The 22,684-nt window shown below is 49.0% G+C and overlaps 1 protein-coding gene across 2 annotated transcripts in view; it reads left to right on the top strand.

Moving 5' to 3' along the window:
- Positions 1 to 1,343: 1,343 nt before the first annotated feature.
- Positions 1,344 to 22,684, top strand: part of ADGB (androglobin) — a 2,161,023-nt gene continuing 2,139,682 nt past the window's right edge. The window contains exon 1 of one of the 2 annotated variants that reach the window (XM_069606692.1): positions 1,344 to 1,589. In XM_069606692.1, coding sequence (XP_069462793.1) covers positions 1,513 to 1,589 — 77 coding nt within the window. In that variant the 5' untranslated portion in view covers positions 1,344 to 1,512. The remainder of the gene's footprint in view (positions 1,590 to 22,684) is intronic. The other variant, XM_069606693.1, reaches the window with a different exon arrangement.

Genomic DNA, 22,684 nt, shown 5'->3' with positions numbered 1-22,684 from the left:
TTTCAACTCCTTATTTAAAAATGTTCTCTGGGAGAGAACTCCTCTGAACCCACCTGAGTTGGTTTGCTCTCCTTCGCTATGCTTTGTAGCTCCTACAATTCTGTTGCAGGCAGAACAAGCCCAGTTCCCTGTTCGGGCTCCCCTTAGGGTGAGCCCTACTACATTAGCTCAAGGCCCCGCTTGTTACATAATCCTTGATATGCCTCTAGTGAGTTGGGGGTGAAAGATGCATGTAATGGGCCAAAGGAAGGTGTAATATCTACTCAGCCTACTGGGCTCCAGGTGGGGATCAACAGCGAAATAGGTTTAATGACCCTACTCACTAACACCTTTCAAAATAGCCATTCAGCCCCCCCCCAAAAAAATGTGGCTAGCTCTGCCCCTGTTTAAAGGGTGATGCATGTTAGCTCATTATGCATCTATGCATTGCATGTGTGTATGTAATGTATGTGTGAAGTGTGTGAATGAGAGTATGATGTATGGGGGTTGGGTGCACATGTAAATGAGGAAGTGTATGCTGGATGAGATGTTTAAATGAGTGAATGTGTAATTGTGTGTGTGTTTGCACTTTTGTGTGATGCTGGAGTGCTACCATTTCATACTTGGGCCCCCACACCAGACATGCCTTGGGGTAGAACAGAGGGGGCAGAGCCTCCAAGTTTGCCCCACCTAAGTTTCTGAAGTGGCCCCTCCCATCACCAGTTAGCCTCCCCTGATATGTAGCTTTCCTTGCACCCCTGCACCCAAAGCATATTTTGATTGGTGCAGGGAAGCTGTATCAAGCTATGGACTGTAACCGTAACACTCAGGGACATGACCAGAAATTCTGGATCCCTCAATGGGGTCGGGGGAAAGGCGTCTGGCCCCAACATTCCTCAAGATGTTGCAGTTGCAGAAACCTATAAACACTAGTAGTGTTGCTTCTCTCAGCGGCAGGGGACAGTCGCGCGCTTTTTAGCACGTCGGTGAGGCAATTTAGTGGTGCCATGTCTCATAGTTATTTTAGAACTAATTGGTTCTCATTCTTTCCCATAACCTCAGCGTCACCACGCACTCAAGCATTGCTAGTCAGGGCGGTCGTCATAGAAGGGGCTATGACGACACAGCTTGTCGAGGAGGTAACCACGCGCATCCGCTCGCGCCTAAAAATTAAATACGCTGCCCATTGAAAGACCACGAACGATAGTTACGACATGCTAAGTGTTTAGAACAGCCCGGTTAAAAAAAGTCCCGATTATTGTCACGGCTTCAACTGGAATGGTCACCCGCCCCCCCCCCTTGCTCCCCGGGAAGCCTGCCACAGAACCCGCGGCCGCTAGGATCCCGCGGGCGCTGCTGTCCGGGCCGGGCACGCGTCTCCATGGCAACTAAGGGGACGCTCCACCCGCAACAGCAACTTGAGCAGTTAGCCGGCCTGAGACGGGCAGCGGCGGCATCTGGAGTCCCCGGACACTTGGCGGAATCCAGCTGGAGCACAGTAGCGCAGCGGCCACGCCGTGAGCCTCCGCCGTCATGTCCCAGAAGGCGAACAAGAAGAAGGATCCCTCGGGGCGCATGTCCTCCACTTTGGGACAGACCCCCACCAAAGAGTGAGTCGGGATGGCGACTGAGTGTATGCGCAGTGTAACAGGCCCCGCCCCCCCGCACTTTACCCCCTCTAGCTCTCCCACACGTTCACGCTAATTCCTTTACAGTTTCTCACATTCTCATTCCGCCAAACCTACATCCTAAATAGAGGCTCTCCCTTCTGGAAGTCTAGCAGTAACCACAACAAAGGTACGCATTGGCCTGATCCACGACTTCAAATTATCATCATAGAATAGTTGTCATGAGCCTACTCATACCCCGAAATATTGACTCCGAATTTTACACACAGCAATGAATTGCTTTATAACAATGTTTTGGGAGACCACGATAGTAAAGTTATATTTTTTGTTTGTGTTAAAATGAAGTTAAACGGAGGATTGGCTTCATATTGCCAGTCAGCAGCCTAATGACCCAGTAATATATTTCTTACATTCTAGAGCTTACAATGTGGCTTTGGAGTGCTGGACGTTCAAGCTGCGTTTGCTGGAGTCCTCCGGCCGTCACTTCCTCGGGGGTAAACAGAAGTATTATCACCTCGTTCCCTTTTAACACTAGGCCCTCCACGTCAGCCATTTGCTTACAAAAGATGTAGGATCCATAGCTATTCAGCGGGCATTCCGTTTTTCAGCTCCCTGATACAGGAGCAGAGCCAGCCACAAAACGTTGGGGGGGGGGGGCTGGATGGCAGTTTTGAAAGCTGGTAGTGTGTTGGGCCTGACGCATATCATAGCTCCCAACCTTTTTTTTGTCACCAAGGCGGGTGAAAACACCCGATTTTATTTTTGGCGGGTAAGAGGCCCATATAAGTGAATGGGTGTATGAGGGACTTGGCAGGTGATTCATCTGCTTTCAAGGCAGGTGACACCCACCAAAAACGGGTGAGTTGAGAGCTATGACATATTGTGTTGTTGATGCCACCCTGAACCCAAGAGGCTGAATAGATACTGCGCATTCCTTTGGCCCATTAGAGGCATCTCCCACCCCCCATCCCCAAACTCACCAGGGGCATAGCAAGGATTGTTTAACAAATGGAGCCTGGTGCTAATTGTTATTTGGGGGTGGAGCTTGCTGTTAAGCAGAATCCCGTGCAGTTCCCTTGGGGAACACTGCATAAAGATTAAGACTACAGGGGTTGGCAGTAAACCCAATTGGGAGCAGTCTGTACCACCCAGATGTACCTGGTAGCTGTGGCTGAGCAGTCAGACTTCTCTCAAGAAGAGTAGGGCAGTATATAGAGTATACACAATAGGGCTAAAAACAACGTAGAGCAAACACTGACCAGAGCTTTGTATAAAAAGTATATAATTATTTATTTAAAACACACTTTAGGCAATATACTAGCACTCTAAATCGAAAGCAAGTTAAAACACAGTCAGGTAAATTATACACACCTCCCTTAATAACTATTAGACAAGTCAGAGTTAAAAACCCACGATTTGTTAAAACAGATGTGAGCGCATAACCTGATGGCACTCCAATAATCCAGTTAAAGGGAGAGAAAAAGACAGAGCATAGAAATAAAACAGGTCCCAACACTTTTTGGAGTTCTCAGCAAGAGAATAAAGGCAGTATATACTGTAGAGCCGAAGTTCATAGGCCAGGCCCACTTTAAAGGGAGCAAAGCAAAATGTGCCCAGGATCACACGGTTTAAAATGCACTAAAAGTCTTTGCAAAATGTTCAAAAGAGGTTGGGGCGATTCAAGAAGGTAAAGTTAGAAGGTCTGGGGCCAACCCAGTTGGCAAGCCAAGGATTTAAGGGTCACCTTGGGCAAACCGAAGAAAGGGAGGCCAGGCAGGACACAGTATCTTAAAGAGAGAGGAAGCTCCAGTGGTGGCAGTTGTTCCTGGCAGTGGTTGCAGTTCGTTGTTTCGACTAGGGGAAGAGCGGATCTCGTGGAGGAGGAAACGTGGAGTCTTTGCACTGCACAGGGATGAAACCAGCCGCGGAGTTTGTCGATAAAAAGGTGTGTTCCTTTTATTCACGGTCAAAGTGGTGAAGCTTGGCTATCCGGCCGCCGGGGTGCTTGGCACGGGCGATTCGACCAAGAGACGTCTTTGGAAGGCAAAAAGGGGCGAACTGGTTGGTCCCACCAGCTCAGTGGAAGAAGACTCGTGCAGCAGAAGATCTTCTCTTGTCGTTGGGAAAGTGGTGAGTTCGTTGCAGCAGGGCTCCACCGGTGGTGTCGTAGTTGCAGATGGCTCAGCTTCTTCCCTCTTCGGATTCTTAGGTCCTGAGGCGACTTCTGAAGTTCAAGTCCCAAAGGCCCTGCTTTTATGCAGAAAAACCCCCATTCAACAGCCTAGCTGTCACTCAAACATGCTGACCCAATCAGAACAGAGTGCAACTTGAGTTGCTAAGGCAACGCAGTCCAGGGTGCCAATTCCCCTTCCCACCCATCCCGTGGAACCCAGACAGAGTGGCACCATTTGGAGGGCTTCTTTGGAGAAGCCCTCCAAAAAGTGGAACAAAGGGCTCAACCTTGGTCAGAGTTACAGAGACGGACACAAATGCCATTTTAGAAAAGAGTTCTGGCAAAAAGACCCAACCTTTGATTTAATATTAAATAAATAAACCAGTGGTATCTTTAACATTGTACCAAAAAGTGGTGCGTTTAAAATCAATGGGAAAATCCCATAGAGAATATTTCGGTGGAATATTTTGCGTGGTAACCACTGCCACCAGCCAGAAACTCGACAAGGGGGGACTGGATAGTGCCCCCTTGAAAACAGACCCAGGGGCAATATAATTAACCCCTTCCAGTACTTCCACAATATGATGGTTTGTACTGGTTCTGTTCACAATTTAGGACTAGTAAAGTCAATGGTGACTTTACATGCCCTGGGAGACAGTAGTCGGTCCCAGGGTATGTAGTCTATGTTTGGGGGTCACTATGACACCCCTGTGTTACTGCACTGAGGGTGCTGTGTAACACACACATACAAAATAGATGATACCCTATGGAGCAGAAAGAAAACCCCATAGCCCATAAGCACACAAAGAGTCAAAGACATATCTCAAATCATGCCTAAGAGTGGGAGTAAAAAGAGTCTCACTCTTAGCAGGAGAAAAAAACAAAGCCCAGAAATCCAGCAAAGCTGCTAGGGGACTCACTAGTTTTGGGAAATTAGCCTTATAAGAGAATTCTCCCTAACACTGGCCTCGTATGATGCTCTGGGACGCCAGCATCAGGAGGCCCTGTGCCTCGGAGGATTGAAGGGTGGGGGCTGGCCATGGACATCGCACCAGCCCCCCTCATCCCCCTTCGGTGCTATGGGGCACCAGCACTGGTGAGGCCATGTGCGTCTGGGGTGGCAGGCTAAAACCCCCAGCTCATACGGACCCAAGCTGCTTTCCTGGCAGGGAGCCCCCTGGCACCCTGGCCTGCAAGCCCTGATTAGACAGGGTAGGCCTGCAGGCCGCAATAATAGATGGACTCAGTTAATTTCTGTCATGGAGTCTGCAGCCATTTTTTTCCACACGCTCCTGCAGGGCTCCCTTTTATTAGCTTTCATGGCCCATTTTAAAAGGGCAATACAGGGGGAGGGACACATTCACTTAAAGGGGCAACACACACGGGAGGGTTCACTATACAACATCCCTCCTTTTTCATAAGGAACAGAACAACCTCTAATACAACCTAACTGATTTTCCCCCCTCCCATTACAGAACAACGTTACTTCAGAATCGGGGGACCATCTTCAAACAGGATGTGCCATTAATGCACCTGGTCTCACATCCTGTATACTTATCACCTTCCGACCCATTACCCTCAGGTGACGGTCACAGGGGGGGACGCCCCCGGTGGACGGTCGGTGGACGGTTGGCAGTCGGACCGCCAGCTACAAACCCTTTATTAACCTGGGGTACGGACTTGCCACCATTGCCTGACGCTCCCAGATAGCCACTGGTACCATATAGAGCACCCCTACCAAATGCAGGAGCACAGCTTCACATCACCGTCCCTTACTGAGACCACTTTAAGCATGTAAGTACTATGCAGGTTCACAGCATCAAAATGCATGTTTACTGAGTCATCTTAAAGCAAAGGCAGGACTGCGGGAGACCAGTTCATCTTCCATGAGTGTCCGTTCCGGAGTCACTTCCCAGGTCCAGGTCCATTGATGGTACAGTCCACAGCCGGCAAAGCCGCACCTTGCGGGTACCAGGGGCCACATCGGCATAGTCCCCTGATGTCCGGAGCAGGGCAGAGAGACGCAGGTCACGGGGCTTCCAGGTTGCTCCATGTGCTGTAGGTAGGGCACGGTGCTGTAGATCAGGCACTGGTGACAGGACAGCACTCACCCCCTTCTTCGCGATGCTCCCCCAGTCAGGAGTGTCCCTTTCCTCCAGGGGCGCAGGAGGTCGCACAAACACCCAGGACGAGCTGCAACCCATACCCTGTCCGCTGCACTGCTTCTCGGTGTTGGTTTGGTCGCTTGCTGCTTAGGTCTCTACCCAGCAGTAGGGGGCACCCTCGGATTACCAGATGGTGCAGAGCACCCGTGGTCCAGTGCTTGCGGGCCCTCACAATTGACTAGTCCTGCGCATGCAGCGTCCCCGGCATGGTGATGATAGTGCGACATGCAGGGCGCAGGGTGCAGGAGACTCACCTGCTCATTGCCTGGAACTCTAAGGAGCATAAGGGTGGCAGACCCACTTTGGCACTGGCGGAACAGTCTGTTTTGGTGACACATTGCTGCCTTCAGTGCGCAGAGTCCTTCCTTTCCCTTTTTTCCGACCTGGAGGCCTGGCACACAAATGTCCACTGCACTGCCGGTGGGACGGGGCAGGGGTCTTACTTCTTGGCTGTGATGATCAGGGCCCATTACTATCCTTGGGCTAACATGAAACACTTTTCAGTTGGAGTGGCAGTGATCCTTCTATTCTGCCACACACGCTCAGGGAATATAGGGGGAGCTGCATGCCTCTGTGTAGATGTGGGGCACCAGGCAAACCAACTGCCTATTTTCTCTTCACTGCCTGGCCAAGGGTCTTTAAAGGGCCATCCCCACTAGTAGGATTCGCTCCGACAGGGAGCACGCCTTTCTTTTACTGATCCTGCCCGAGCACTGCACACTCACCGCCAGCGGATGTCGCTGCCGGGCCCGGGATTGCTATGGGGGGCTCCGGCGGCGGCCTGACACAATGCAGTGCTGCCGCCCGCAGGAGGTGTTGCAGGCTCTTCTTCCCTGCAGCACTGCGGGGCTGTGATGTCTCTTCTTCTTTGTGGCGGCACTGTTGGATGTGCAGTCTGCCAAGTAGTTTCAGTTGGAGCAGTTTTTAATGCCAATCCATAAACCACACGTGACTGACACAAAATCAATATGTTAGCAACAGGAAGAATAGATACAGTGCCAAGAAGGAAAAGGGTTTACTTTGGGTTGGCGGCTTTGGGGTTTATATATAATGGATAATGTTCTCTAAACATATTAGAATGGGGGATTTCCCTGGTTCTATCATTGAATATACATATAATAAGTCACACTGCGAAATTCACTTATCTCTGTGGGTATTCCCTGCTGCCATACCAAAGGGTAACATGTCTGTGATTACTGAACACCTTTATGCCCGCAAGTAAACAAATGGCTGTAACAAACGGAGTGCACGTCTGTGTGTGTGTGTATTCGGTTTGCTTTGCCAGTCATAGCAGGGCCTCCTCCGCTCCACACGTGTGTTTGGTGGAGGCAAGGCGTGGCATTTCAGTGGAAAGTATGTTGAAAAGGCCAATTCTGGCCCTTGGTGTCTGGTTTTGTTTGTGATAAATCTGACAATGTATGACCTTTTAGAAAATATTTGTTAAGATTAGTTAACTCCACCTGCTATACGCGATAACCATGAAATACCATCATTTGGCAAGAAGGTTATCGTACCGTCATAAAACTAATACTGTTACACCCCTAGCCGCAACACAGTTGTGGCTTGCGCCCACCTCCCTAATGCAGCAGAGGCCACTGGGCATGCTCCTTCTCACGGCGGGGGCATCTCACCTCCTCCATGCGACGATGCCACTGCACGATACTTCGCAGCCGAGGCTGCAGGACAATCTTCTCCGCTCTTGGAGGGGGAGGGCACGGCGCATCTCTTCGTGGCAGCGGCCGCTCCTTCTTCCGGCGGGAGGTTGTTTGATGCCCGTGGCTGCGGCCGCACCATTTTCTTCCCCTCATGGTGGCAGACACTGCAGGGGTTTGCGGGCCGGCTCCCTCCCTGGCCGCACGAGCACCCTCCATGCAGAGGGCCGTGGGCAGGGAGAACCTACCATCAGGGTTCCTCCTCCCCAATACAGTGGGGCCATCTCTTCTCTCCTTTGTTCCCCTGAGGAAGGCAGGCAGCACCGTCCTCTCCCCAGGCGGGATATGCCGCTTGGCCTTGCCGCTGCATTTCTTCACGGCAGTAGCCGCTCAGCCTCTTTCCCCCTCTTGGGGGCACACACTTCGCCTTTGCGGCAGGGTGCCGTGCGGCGCCCCACCCTGCGGCGCCCCTCACCGCAGGGTGGCCCGGGCCTTCACCACGACACATGCAGTGGGGCGCAGGCCAATCCTGGCATGCAATGGGGTCGGGCGCTCCTTTCCTCCTTCCTAATACTCCAACACAAATGAGGGGCAGCACCCTGCCTCGCGGGGCCCGTCGTCTCCTCCCCTTTTCCTCAAGGAGAAACAGACTTCCTTGTCGCCAATGTTATTTGGGGGTTGAGCTGGCCATGGAAATCGCACCAGCTCCCCTGTATGATGCTCTGGGACGCCAGCATCAGGAGGCCCAGTGCCTCGGAGGATTGAAGGGTGGGGGCTGGCCAAGGACATCGCATCAGCCCCCCCCCCTTCGGTGTTATGGGACACCATCACTAGGGGTGGCAGTGCCTCTAGGGGTGGCAGGCTAAAACCCCCAGCTCATACGGACTCAAGGTGCTTTCTTGGCAGGGGGGCCCATGGCACCCTCGCCTGTAGCCCCTGATTAGACGGGGTGGGTCTGCGGGCCGCAATGAGAGACGGAATCAGTTTGTTTCTGTCATGGAGTCTGCAGCCGTTTTTTTCCGCACGTACCTGCAGGGCTCCCTTTTATTAGCTTGGGCCATGGCGAAGTTATGGCCCATCTTAAAAGGGCAATACACGGGGAGGGACACATCCCCCTTAAAGGGGCAACACACACGGGAGGGTTCACTACACAACACTAATGTAACTAAGGCTTGTTCTGCCTCGGCCGAATCTGTAGGAGCTACTGAGCATAGCGAGGGAGAGCTTACCAACAAAGGTGGGTTTGGAGGGGATGGGGGCCCAAGAAAAATTTGTAAATGGGTTAAAATTGTGAATTTTACAGTACACTTTCTGTGATACTTTAAGTAAAAAGCCATATAGTTTATAATCGGTTTTGTAGAGTAAGACACGAAAAAGTCCATTAGATGCCAAGTCATCAACAATGTACAGGAGCATTTTCAAACACATTTTCCTAATGCCTTTGCCCACTGTATGTTGTTGGGAGGGACTCCCAGGTATGCCAGAGTATGGCTGGGGGTCTACCTGACTTCGAGGGCACAACCTCCCCAGAATAACAGATGACTCAGCCAACAGCAAGTAATACTGCTGTTTATTGCAAATAAAACCAACAGGGATCAATACAAGAAAAACAGAAATTCTCTAGTACATACACCCCGCCTGCCCTGCCCCCCCCAACTACCTGGTAATTCACTTGAATTAGCAGAAATGTCTTCACGCCTAGTATGCTTATTATTACTGTATATCATTCAGAAATTTCAAAGGCCTTATTGTATTGTATCCCATGATCCCCTCCCATCTTGGAGTGCTTTGAAACACTAGTTTGTGTGTATGAGCGCTTTAAATATCCAATACAATACATCTCAGCTCTCCATGGTGTGCGGCATAGTTTTGTATGAGTATGTCGCCATCACCTGAGCCCTTCCCCAAAAAACCACCTATAATTACAAGGGTTTGGATATCGAGAGTACTACTACCTATAGAAATCCCTATAGAGGTTATTCTACTTGTCCTTGCATGTCAGGTGGCTGGCCTGTCGCATCCCCAAGAAACTATCTATTACATTGTTGCAGAGTAATGGGCTTACCATTGTTTCGTACCATTTGCCATTCAACCCTGGCTGTCTAAGATGAGATTGGTTAGAGCTGATCTCCCCAAGCTTGGGACTCGATTAAGTTCTCAGCCCTCTGTGCACCTCTTCAAGGTGATGTGAACGATTATGTGTCTGAATTGTAACTTGTGTGCACCACTTTTTCCTATGAGAATGTGCTCCTCACATCGCAACACTTGCTGCAGTCTGCGTCTGGCTTGCTGGGATCAGCTCCACTTTCCCACCACGGATGAATGTCCATTGTCTCATTTGGCTGTACCACGTATTTAGGGACCACAGAATTGAGCTCTGCATCTCACGTTTGAGGATTTATTCAATTTCTCTGCAGCTAGTCCCTTTGTCGTCTGGAGATTGGAATCTCTGTGCGTATTTTTGACCTCGGCTGTGAGCCTGCTTCGTGCTCTGTACTGCTTGAGCCAGCTCTCCCGTCTCTGCTTCATAGCTTTTGAGCCTTCTGTAATTTTTCTTAGGCGCATAATATGAGCTCTACCTGTTCATGTTATTCAAAGTACACTATATGTTAAGTCACAATTGGTCCTATCAGGTTTCATATATATCCCTGTAGTCCCATAGGGTTGTTCGCGTTAAGCATCTGCAAGCTTGCTCAGGATCTCGTGTGCCTTGCAATTCTGTGTTACTTCATTTGGCTAATGGAAAAAATAATAAAAGCATTGACAGTATGTATATGTATATGTATCTGTCCTCTAGCTATTGAACTGTATAAGCATGTTCCTCATGTATTCAAGTGTGTGTCTATGTAATGCTGTGCAGGACTGCAAGTGTTCTTCTTGTCTAACGTTGCTACGTTGTGGTGTCATCAATGACGTCAGCCCGTTGCTTCTGGGTGCTTATTCGAGGCTGTCCATATAGGTGTCTGTCCACGATTTCTGGTTCTTCTCCTACGCATGTAAAGACTTGCATTGTGTTCAGTCTGTATGGCTGACTGAGAGGATACCTCTCAGTGTGCTTGTCAATCATTGGTGCACTCAGGATTCATTCAAAATAAGATGGGTGGCTGCGAACATTCCTGGGTCTTCGTCTCGACATGAATATGGGGGTGAGTAGGTCAATGTCAGTACCCTGTGAGTGTAAAAAACATTTTCATACTGATTGTGGGCAAACATGTCCATTCTGGTGCTCCTATACATGCCATTATTCCCAGATGAGAAAAGATGCCCATGATGCCAGTAATGATACTATAAATAAAATTGCGGTACTGTTATTGACCCCGGTATCCCTTTGCGGGTCCCAACCATAAGGGAGGACCCGCAAAGGGACCTCAGAATAGGGCGCAGAGAGATTACCGGCACCGGTGTCATTACCGGTGCCCGGTATCCCTTTGCGCCCAGGTTGTAATGACCCCCATTGTGTTGTAGTTGCCCTCTAACGCCAGCTAAAAATGTCATGCAACAGTGAGAAACATTGCCTTGCGGGCTGCACAAATGCCCCTCCTCCCCTGCCCCTGGTGCACACTTAAACCCATGTACATGCACTTACAGACACCCCCATAGATACACGCACTCACACGCACACCCCTCACATACATGCATCTGATCCACCCTTACACACAAACAAACAATAATTTTGTACTTGCCTGTTTCCCTCTGGACCCTCTCAAGCCCTTCCATGTCTATGCCTCTGCATCTCACAGGCTATTAAGATAAACAAAGCAAAGCTAATCACTGGGGGCATGGGCCAACTAAAAGTTGAGCCCAGCAGTTAAGCCTTTAGATTTCACAGAGTAGGTCTATTGATATCGTCCCCTGTGCAGCATTGTCCTCTGCACGTTTGCTTTTTGATCCTGGTGCTCTGCGCCCGATCCGCGACCAGCAATGCTTTCAAAAAAGGTGTTGTTGGAAAGGGGAGAGTCTCCCCTTTCCAACAACACTTCCCTCGATCTCCGGATTTCAATAAAGCTGGAGATCGAGGGAGAGGGAGAAGGGCTCTTACCTTCCCTCTTGACAGTGGCAGCCGAAAATGGCTGCATTACGCATGCCGACTTGAAACTGAAGGTAATCCAACCCCCGGGCCGTGAGGAGGGACCTCCCCCGAAAAATATCCCGGGGGTTGGATTACTGTTTTGTGCGATTCCCTGCTTTGCAGGGATCGCACAAAACAAAGTGCCTAAAAGGACGAGCTATCTCGTCCTTGGCAACAGGGAGGTAATGCCAAGGACAAGATGCCTCCCCCTGGCAGTTAAGAGGTTAATAACTAAAAGTCTAAAGGAAACCTTACTAAACCCACTGTACCCGGGAGTCCCCTACCTAGTCAAGGTTCTAAGGGAAATTCTCCTAGCGTACACGCAACTGGCCCTTGCACTAAACAACAAAACATTGAAAGCAAATTATAAACAACATTAAAACAGTGATTACCAAACAACCAGTGACTTGGATAACCTTCACCTATCCTGGGCTGGGTAGATCCCTTTCCCAGGATTGTCCAAAGTCACTATCTCCAAGTGTTCATGAAGAAAAGTAAAGTCTTGAATCAGTTCTTGTGAGTTCCAAAAGAAACACAAGTCGACCCCCAAACAAAAATCCACTAGTAACAGTCCTTTTGCTTTCTGTTGAAAGGTTCCCCTTCCAATTCCAGCAAAGAAAACAGCACCAATGGTAATCCTGGATATCCTTCTTCCAGGATGGTGTCTTCACAGTTTAAAGACAAAAGGGCTGTCCTTGTCTTTAGTATAATGTGTTAGGATGTTTCTTCTCAGGGTGTTGCTTTCCTCTCGTCCACCTCCTTCTACTACTGTTACTGTGGAGGCAGTCTCCTTTGCTCCACAGTATGCCACTGCTTCCACCACCTTTAATACAACATTCACTGAAGTATTATAGACAATCACAGTTCTAATAGTTCTCTTTCAACTTGGTACTTTATTTATTTATTTATTTATTTATTTATTTATTTGCATTAAAATGGAATCAACAATTTCTGGGCAATAAGTTCACTATCACGTAATTTTGTTACGGTAGAACAGATAAAGAAAAAAACAAAAAGAAAAATAATTCAATTTTAAGAGACTTTAACAGTTCCAATCTCTGGAAGAACCTCCGTCAGAAACTTGATCACCGCTATTGCAAAGTCAGAGAAGAGAGATCTGAAATATTTTGACCTAGGCTCTTTTAAAGCCGGGCACAGGGTCGTCATATGAAACAGTGATTCCACCTTGGAATTGTTGTTACAATGCCGAGGATTGACCCCCGAATCGCTCGGATCTCGTTAGTTGAATGCAAGTTCAAACGAGCTCTCAAATATTGGTCCCTGACCTTTTTTGTCCGGAAACTGTTTCAAATATTTGCACACTGTGTTGAGCATGCAGCCTTCTTTGGGTATATGGGCTGCTGATTGATAATTACCAGCCTTCTCCAGTCTTAAGATCCAGTCAAAATCTTGAAGCTTTCTTTTGACATGTACAGGATTGGTTAACAATTGCTCTAAAGAGCTACTAATCTCTTTGAGCAGAAACTGTGTGGCTAAACGCCATTCGTTCAGAGTTGAGTTAGAATCGGACAGCATTTCTTTATGAACCAACTCCAGGATCCCCAGTCATAAGGGATGAAGACCCTTTCCGAACAAGGCAAAACTGTTCCAATCAACAGTACACTTTAAGGAATTCAGACCTAGTTCATGCCGGATGATGGCGATCAGGGTAGATGTGGGGACGCCCAATACATTTTTCCAAAATCCACCCTCAAGGCGATAACAAAAAGGTTCTGGAAGGTTGAACATGGCGTCCACAGCATACGTCACAACAGGGACCACGTTTGCTCTATAATACTTCACTAGTGGCAAGATCGAAAAGTGACCACACTTCTTGTTCAGGGCATAGGCTTGACTGGTTAAGGTTTTCATCTTTCCAGAAAGGTAAGTTGACATTGGTGCTTTGACACTTGCGTTGCTCATCCAGACACCCAGGTATTTAAAAGATTGCATCTGTTCTATTTTTGCTCTGCCTATAAACCAGGAGTGGCGGTTTATACCCTTAGAGCAGGTACCGAAGGTCAGAATCGTAGGTTTCGCCTTGTTGATTTCGAGGTTTTTCTTTTGGATGTAAGCGTGTAAGGCGTTAAGTTGCCTTGGTAGACCGACCAGGGTTTGGTCGATTAACACAATATTGTTCGCATATAAAAGACGAGGCAACTGTTCTCCGACTTTAGGGGGAAACAATCTTATGAGCGAAAAGGCATATCCTCCACAAAAAAAGTTGAAAAGAGCAGGGGTCATAGGACATCCCTGCTTAACTCCTTTTGGAAGTTTTTATTTCGCTTGAGAGGGTCCCAGCTTTATTCAGTCTGTCTCTCAAAGAAGTCTCTGAGTGCATTGCCATAATAGGATGGAGTATTGGTTTAGGGCAGTTTTTCCTTGCCAGTTTCCATTGCAATTTGCGTCTGTCGATTTGGTCGAATGCTTATACCAAGTCTACAAAAACCATCTAGATCTTAGGTTTATGCTGTCCTGGCTTCCCCTTCAGCAGTTGGAGTAAAATGATGTTTATTGAAGTCCCCAGACATTTAACAAAACCCGTTTGGAATTGGTCAAAACATCTGGTTTTCAACACCATGTTTTGAAGTGATCCAAGATGATTTAACTGTAAAGTTTGCCAATGACGTCGATGAGAGCGATAGGGCAATAATTCTTTGGGTCTCCCCAATCTCCTTTTTTGTGGATTGGTACCACTGTCACTCTCCTCCATGAACCTGGCACTTGATGAGAAATAGCTATTTGACGGAACTAAATGAATATGAAGTTGGCCCAGTCGTCGGGAAACTCTCTGGACATTCAGTTTGACAGCCCGTCGGGGCTTGGAGCTCTCGAACCTTTCAGCTTCTTAATTCAACTCACAATATCACTCGCGTCGTTTGAAGTGACCCATGGCTCGGAGCAATCAGTAAGGTTGAAAAATTAATTGTTTTATCCAGCCAATTTATACAAGTTCCTGCTATGAGTGATCCAGTATTCGTCACTTATTGGTTTTGATTGATCTGCTCTAGGTGCCATCTCTCCCACTTTTATTAATGACCAAAATGTCTTCAGATCTTTGCCAGCCAAAGCTTTTAGCATAGCCTCCGCATTGTGCTGGTATCTTTGTTGTTTCGATGCAGGGAGCCAGTTTTTAAAACTGGACTTGGCGGTCCGGGATATGAGGTGATCCTCAAATAGGCACAACTTCATTGCCACTCGTAGCAGACCTCTCACCTCTTTTCTCCGGGCTACCAATTCGGTTTCAAAGATGTGTTTGTGGTTGGAAGCCAAATTACCCTTCTTTGGGCAGTAACAGAATTGTTCCAACAAGGGTGCGTAATCAATCGTGGAACCTGCTCTTCCCTGGTCTGTCGTCAAAGATCTTATCCTTGTAGTGGAGAGTTTAAGACGCAACCCCCCCGTTGCAGGTATGAAATGAAGTTAGAATTTTGTCCCGAACCTGAGCACCAGTTGCCGTCTATTCTAGAAGCAGGAGGTGATGTTCACTATGTTGTGTCTTGATAACTTGGGATTTCTTGAACAAAGGTAAAAAGTTGTTAGAGACGTAAATGTAGTCTATAACTGAGGTGCGACCCATGTTTTTCCACGTAGGCTGAGAAGGTATGTGGCCTTTGCAATTACCATTAAGCAAATGCATAGCTCTTGACTCCATGAGTCCACTCCACAGATTCCGTCTCGTATGCCGAGGGTTGTCGAGATTCTAAGCACAACTCTGCGTTGTGATGACCAGGTACGGGATATTTAGATCCCCACATATGATGACATATGTGGATTGCTGGAGAATTTTAGTCTCATCCAATAGAGCAGTGACCTGGTCAATAAACGATTCGTTAGAGATCAGAGCAGGATTACAGTAGACATTGATCATTATGATTTTTGATGGAGATTTGACCTCTGATAATGGCACATTGGTTTCCCATCCAATCATCAGTTCTTGAATGAGCAGATTTGGCAACGTGGATTTTAGAAGGTTTAACGAACTACCTGTGTCATGACCTACATAACGCGCCCCTTTTGGACTTCCTAGTCCTTGTCTCAATGTGGCTTGCACTCCCTGGTACTCCCAACATGGCCGTCCAGCGTGAAACACCATCCTCGCTCTACACGTTGGAAGTAGCGTGTTCTATTAATAGACCACACCCCCGCGGCTCTGCGCATCTCAGTGCTATTGCGAAGTAGCGACCAGACGTGTGCTCCGTAGCTCGCGGTATTGCTTCCCTGTTTCTGTCCCTACTAACTCCATTCCTAGCCCCTCTCCTTTCTTTCTTACTTCCTGGACTTGTGTGCTGAGTAGTGCACTTTCTTAATTTCCCGGATTCCTGGATCGTTGCATCCCGGAACTTTGAACGCACGCTGGAGTCGGAAGAGACTCGTGCAGCCTTATTCAAGACCCGATCCGTCCGCAAGAAGGCATCGACCAAGAAATCCAGTAAAGATCGGACTCAGGTGAGAAGGGGGGAACTCCTTGATAACCTGACTTCACCGCAGTCAGGACGGCAGATGGGCGTCCAGCACTTCCTTTGGTGGCAGGGTTTAAAGATGTTTCAAAGCCATCCAAGACCAGAGTTTTCCTCAGCCAGGTCTCCTGCAAGCAAATCAAGTCAAAGTCCCCAAGGTTTATGTCGCTGGATTTTGTCAGGTGGAGAAACCCTTGAGTGTTCCATGAAGCCAGTGTCAAAGTGTTCACTGGAGGTGTTGCAGTGATGGTAATCAATCCTCGTGATTGTTGTTCTATATTGTGGTTGAGTAGCTAGAGATTGTTTTGGGCTGATAGTGCTTGTGAGAGCCAAGACCAGTCGGTTGAAGCCAAGATGGATTTCTTAGGAGATGGTTTCAGGTCGACACAGTTCACTTGTTGAGAGGCAGATTCTGGTTGGAAAGTGACATTTATCTTTAAACCCAAACCCGACGGAACTCTACCCACTCCCAGTGGGTCCTCGTAATTAGGCGTTGGAGTAGGTCGGGCTGTTATATCCTTTCTTTGGATTTTTGGCCATCACTCTGTCCGCTCCCGATAGGTCCCCCTGATTTAAATGGTACGGGTGAGCGTGTAGATGTGCCCTCTGTTCGAAAGTGACGTGCGTTGCTGTTATCGGTATTTCACCATGTCATCGAATTCGTGCCATTGCGAAGGTCGTCATCCAGAAAGTTTCCAGCCGTCAAATCGAACCCCCAAATTAACAGGCTCTCAGACTCGTCCAGCAGCATATTTTTCACGACTGGCGGCCTGATGTGAAGAAACACCTCATCCAGGCGTCTCATCACAAAATTCAATCAGTTGCAGGTTAGAGGAGCATAGCTGTCTCAAATTAGGAATAGAGTGAAGAAGATCCAAAACTGTTCTTCGATTGAGTATAATCAGGTCATTACAGTCCAGCAATCTTTCCAGTATGGTATGAGATTGGACGATTTTGTGCCCCCGGTCTTTCTGAAGAGCGGCTTTGTCGGCTCCATCTGGGCTTGTTGGAACGGGAGACCACCGACTTTTTCTGGACATTCTCGTTTGGGATCTTGGCCTCTAGGCTGGGGGTCTCACTCTACCCCAGACTTATGGTTCGCAGGAATAACGAACCATACATTGTTTTTTGCACGCTGTCTTTTCTCAGCCATGGTCAAGAAGCTTCACATGTCTCTGCCGCCTTGGCATTTACTTTAGGTTCAATTGGTTCGACTTGGTTCACCATTTGGCGGCAGGGCTTGGCCGACTTCTACATCCGATAAGTTTAGATCCAGTCCTATTCGGTTAGAACCTAAGGCTTGTCCTTGTCCCACGCAGTTTTCCTCAGAAACGCTGATCGTAGTGCACAAATGCTCCGCCTCCCCTCGGGGGGAACATCTGTAGGAGGCAGAGGCCTAAAGGCCGGGGACTTGGCCTCCCGAACTGTAGACGTCGTATGGGTCGGAGTCAACGGCCTAGCCACATTGCTACCTCAAATCTAGAGTTTTTACCAGTTTGTCCGGTCAGTCTAGGCAACAAAGGCGCGGGTAACAGCTGGTTAGGCGAAGAGGCAGGTGCAGAAAAGTTAAATGGAATAGTCAAGTTCGGGGCAACTAGGCCCTGAGAAACGCTGGGGAACCAGCTCCAGGATGTCCGTGTCAAACAAGTCGCCGAGGTTGGATTCTGAAGTGAGTAGAGTTGTTTTTTTTCCACCTTGTATTTATTACATTTTTCAATAACAAGATTAACACTCGTATACATCATACGAGGATCAAAGAAAGTTCCCAACCTAGACAATGAAAAACACCCAATACCCCCTCCCCCCCAAACAAAGAGCGACACAGGATCCAACTGAAAAGAAACAACGGGTACACCAGGAATGGAGCAAAGGCACAGAAACCAGTTAATGCTGTTCAACAACCTATCTCTATCGGCAAAGTCCCTGTAAACCACAAAACCGCAGATGATACATTCCAATTGAAGACATATACCTACTCCACCCCCCCCCCCTCCAGCCCCCTTCAGCGCCCAGGTTCTCAGAGCCTCAAGGCTTCACAGTCCGTACTCAAAAGCACAACAGTCCAATCCTGCAAAAAAGAAGACATGTTATCATTGACAATAGCTGTAAGCTTCTCATATGTGAAAATTGCCAAAAGTTTATTAAACCATTCCGCTCTTGTTGGGGCCTAAGAACTTTTCCACTTCTGGGCCAGGGCCATTCTCCCAACCCGCAGCATCGCACCCACCACCCCAGGAAGGAGTAGTTCCTTGCACTCAGGTCTAGGGGTACCCAAAAGAATCTCCATAGGGTGGGGGGAAGGACACGCTCCCAGGATGTCTTTGATCCAACTCAACAACTCTGCCCAGTAGACCTGAATAACTGGACACTCCCACCACATGTGGAACCAGGTTCCTCTGCCAGTACAGGCCCTAGGACACTTAGGAGAAACACTGGGGAACATTTTGGACAATGTGATGGGTGGCCGGTGCCAAGAGTGGAGAATCTTAAAGTTGCGCTCCATGGCCGCAGTATAGAGCTTCCCCCCAAAAGTTGATCTAAAAATGGAGTCCCATGCATGATCGTCGAGGGACATGCCCATTCCCTCCTCCCACACACCCTTAAACGCCTGCCTACCCTCTAAATTCGCCGTGATCAGCACATTGTAGATTTTAGAGCGAGAACCCTTCCTAGACTTGACTTCCACAAAAAATGTTTCAAAGGAGGTCAAAGGACGGGCGAGGGAAGCAACCCACTCTTCTTGAGTAAGAATACCCTTAAGCCGCAAATAATCGAAGATAGACAGAGGCCTCTCCGATAGCACTTCCGATAAACTGGTAAATTCAATGAAACCTCCCTGGTTAAACAGTTGTGCGGCCCTCTCAATGCCCTGGTCCGACCACGACTGCGTCCCACGAAAACCCCTGGACCCCAGATCAAGCGGGGGACCCCACAGAGATGACAGGGGGGAGGGCCATGACGAGAGCTGCTTGTTGTCCCTGCTTGGTCTCCACAGTGTCCAAAGAACTGATAGGATCGGATGGGATTTAGCAGCTGCAGGTAAAGAACGAGGAGGGGCCCAGAGCAAATCCCTAACCTTATGAGGGTGGACCTGTACATCTTCAACGTACGTTCAATATGTCCTAAGATCATCCCTCAGATGCTCTAGCATCACCCGCAGTTGCGCCGCCTTATAATATTGCTTGAAGTCCGGAAGGCCAAACCCTCCGAATGCCTTAGGAAGGGATAAGGTATCAAACTTCACTCTGGCTCTCTTGCCACCCCATACAAAGCGAAGAAGACGCCCATGAAGAGATGCAAAAAAAAAAAGAGTCCGGAATGATACAAGGAAGAGAGGAGAAGAGATAAAGAAGTCTGGGGAGTACATTCATCTTCACGGAAACCATGTGCCCAAACCATGAAAGCGTGAGAGAAGACCACCTAATCAGATCGCCACCGATCTTGGCCAGCAGGGGGGGAAAATTCAACTCCAAGATCCTGCTCAGGTCCCTAGGAATGTTCGTGCACAGATACTTAGTACTAACCCACTCTGTCCGCATCCCGGACACCTCCGATTTGCCTTTAATATCATTATCCAACTCACCCATGGGCATAATACAGGATTTGGAGATGTTGATTCTGAGCCCAGAGAACGTTCCGAACCCACGGATCAGCTCTAGCAACCGAGGAAGGGAGACATTAATCCCAGACAAACACACTAGAATGTCATCTGCGAAGAGAGACAGTTTAAAGGCATAGTCCCCACAACGCACCCCAGAAATCTCCTCATCTTTTCGAACCGCAATGGCAAAAGGTTCCATAGCCAGAGCATACAAAAGAGGAGAAAGTGGGCACCCCTGACGAGTTCCTCTGGAAAGTGAGAAGCCCTGAGGGGTAAAACCATTCACTAGGATCCGCGCAGGGGGAGAAATGTACAGGGCCGAAACCCATCCACAAAATGTATCACCAATACCCATCTTATGGAGCACCTTACCCATATATAACCACTCGACGCGGTCAAAAGCTTTTTCAGAGTCCAGCGAGAGGAGGTAAGCCTCAGACTCCTGCTTGGACACCTCATACATTAGGTCCACTGTTTTCCTAATATTGTCTGATCCCTGACGTCCGGGGACAAAGCCCACTTGGTCCCCATGAACCAAAGAGGGGATGAATTTAGACAGCCTGGCCGCCAGGAGCTTGGCCAATATTTTCACATCAATGTTTAAGAGTGAGATGGGCCTATAGGACTGACACAACGAGGGGTCCTTCCCTTTCTTCGGAATGACCACAATAAGAGCGGACATCATGGAAGGGGGAAGACAGACAGTATCCAAAGCAGCATTATACACACTAGCCAAGAACGGAGCCAAGGCGGAACGAAATGTCTTTAAAAAGCGGACAGTGAATCCGTCATCCCCTGGAGCAGTGTCATGGTGCGTGCTCCAAAACCCCTGGAGCTGCTGGGCCCATCCCAGTCCCCGTCACCCAGAAGGACTTGTCAGGCCCCAAGGAAGTCCCTCAGAGTCTCATGGACTCAGTCCTGGCGCCGTTGGCGCCAGGCTCATGAAATGGGCTGAACTCATAGAACAACTGGATCTGCCTTGTGAGGCTGGGCCTTCTGTATAATCCAGGGTGTGGCAGAGGGACTATTTTTCCTGAGAGGCAGGGTGTGGTAAAGGGACTACTTTACCTGGAACTACTTACAAGGCTATATAAGCCACACCCTGCAAGCCGAACACGCTTCACGTTATTCTGCACTCCTGCAGCGTAACGCTCACCGTGTCTGCTCTGTCCCCAAGTTGCAACAGCCACGCCCATCAGTGCTTTCCATCCATCGGTGCCTGGAAGAAGAAAAGGAGAAGAACAGGTGTTACTACAGCAACAAAGGCCTTACCTGCAATTCCGTCCATCGGTCTCATCTCCAGCTGGTTTTCTGATCGCCGTCCCGCTGTTGGAAAAGGACTTCCACGCAGGTTCCCGATACTCACCCGGGATTCTGCATCCTCCGGGTTTCTACGTAGCGGTTCTTCCATTCTTCATCTTGGGGCTGCGCCGTGCCTGCAAAAGGGAACAGAAAACAGCAAGTTAGCCGTGCACAATACAAAGAACATTTATTCAGTCATCCAGCGCCACTTATTCGCGCCAATACTCACCTGGAGCCAACCAGTTCAGCATCTAAGAACTCGGCTGAACTCTTTAAAATCTGCAAGGAGCTTGCCAACCCTGCTGCAGTCTCTACCTCTCCTGTCCCCTCCCAGGCCCTCTGCACTGCACTGGCCTCTCACTTCATCTCTAAAACTCAGGACATCCTGTCCTCACTCTCCTCCTATCACCTCTCTCCCTCTCTTCCCGGCTCTTCCTCTGGCCCTTCTGCAGCCACCCCTCCTCCCTCCTTCTCTGCCTTTCCCTTTTTTCTGCTGACGAGGTTTCCAGACAAGTCCGATCTATGAAAGTCTCGTCTAAACAGGTTCACCCCTGTTCCTCCAAAACTATCAAGGACCACATCGACTCCCTGGCTCCTGCCCTGGCTGACTTTTGCAACCACTCCTTCGCCTCTGGAGTCTTCCCATCCCCCTTCAAGCACTCCCTTGTGCACCCTCTTCTTAAGAAACCCTCTTCCGACCCCTCCTGCCCAGCTAACTATCGCCCAATCTCCATCACTCCCTTCCTGGGCAAGCTTCTGGAGAAACTGGCCATCTCCCAGCTTAACCTCCATGCTGAATCCGTTGGTAGTCTTCATGACCATCAATCTGGCTTCAGAGCAGCCAGAAGCACGGAAACTGCTCTCCTGAACATCCGTGATGACCTGCTCTTGAACCTCGACTCCAACACTCTGTGTGTTCTCATTCTGCTCGATCTCTCTTCTGCCTTTGACACTGTCAACCATGCCATCCTGCTCAACCGTCTCTGTGATAACCTGGGTATCACTGGTCAGGCTCTGGCGTGGCTGACTTCTTTCCTTTCCAATCGACCCTCCCAGGTCCAACTTGGGTCCTTCCTCTCTGACATCTTCTTCTCCACCTGTGGTGTTCCCCAGGGATCTAATCTCTCTCCCTGGCTGTTCAACCAGTATCTGGCACTCCTTGCCCACCGCATCGCCGCCCTCTGCCCCAACTTTCAGTGCTATGCGGACGATACCCAGTTCATTTTCAGGCTACCCTCGGCCTCCTCTCCTTCCCTCATCTCTGACTGTCTGTCTGCTATCCAGGAATGGTGTGCCCCCAATGACCTCTGCCTTAATGCCAGTAAGACTGAGATTCTACTCATCGGCACACCCACTCCCTCCTTCCCTGCAGCTCTCTGGCCGGCCTCTCTTGGCCCTCTTCCTGCTCCTACCTGCAAGGCAAAAAACCTCGGGGTCATCTTCGACTCCACACTCTCCTTCTCTCCTCACATATCTGACATCTCTAAGAAGTCACACTACCAGCTGCACCTCCTCAGAGGTATTCTTCCCTTCCTCTCCTTCCCCCAGAAGCTCACTGTCTCCCGAGCCCTGGTTCTCTCGAAGCTGGACTACTGTAACAGCCTCTATCTCAATCTGCCTGCCTCCACTCTCCGCCCTCTGCAACTCATCCAGAG

The sequence above is a fragment of the Ambystoma mexicanum genome, chromosome 4p (assembly GCF_040938575.1).
Source record: "Ambystoma mexicanum isolate Mex_15411 chromosome 4p, UKY_AmexF1_1, whole genome shotgun sequence".
Lineage (NCBI taxonomy): Eukaryota > Metazoa > Chordata > Amphibia > Caudata > Ambystomatidae > Ambystoma > Ambystoma mexicanum.
The sequence above is the reverse complement of the archived record's forward strand: the minus strand, read 5'-3'. Positions and strand labels throughout refer to the sequence as shown.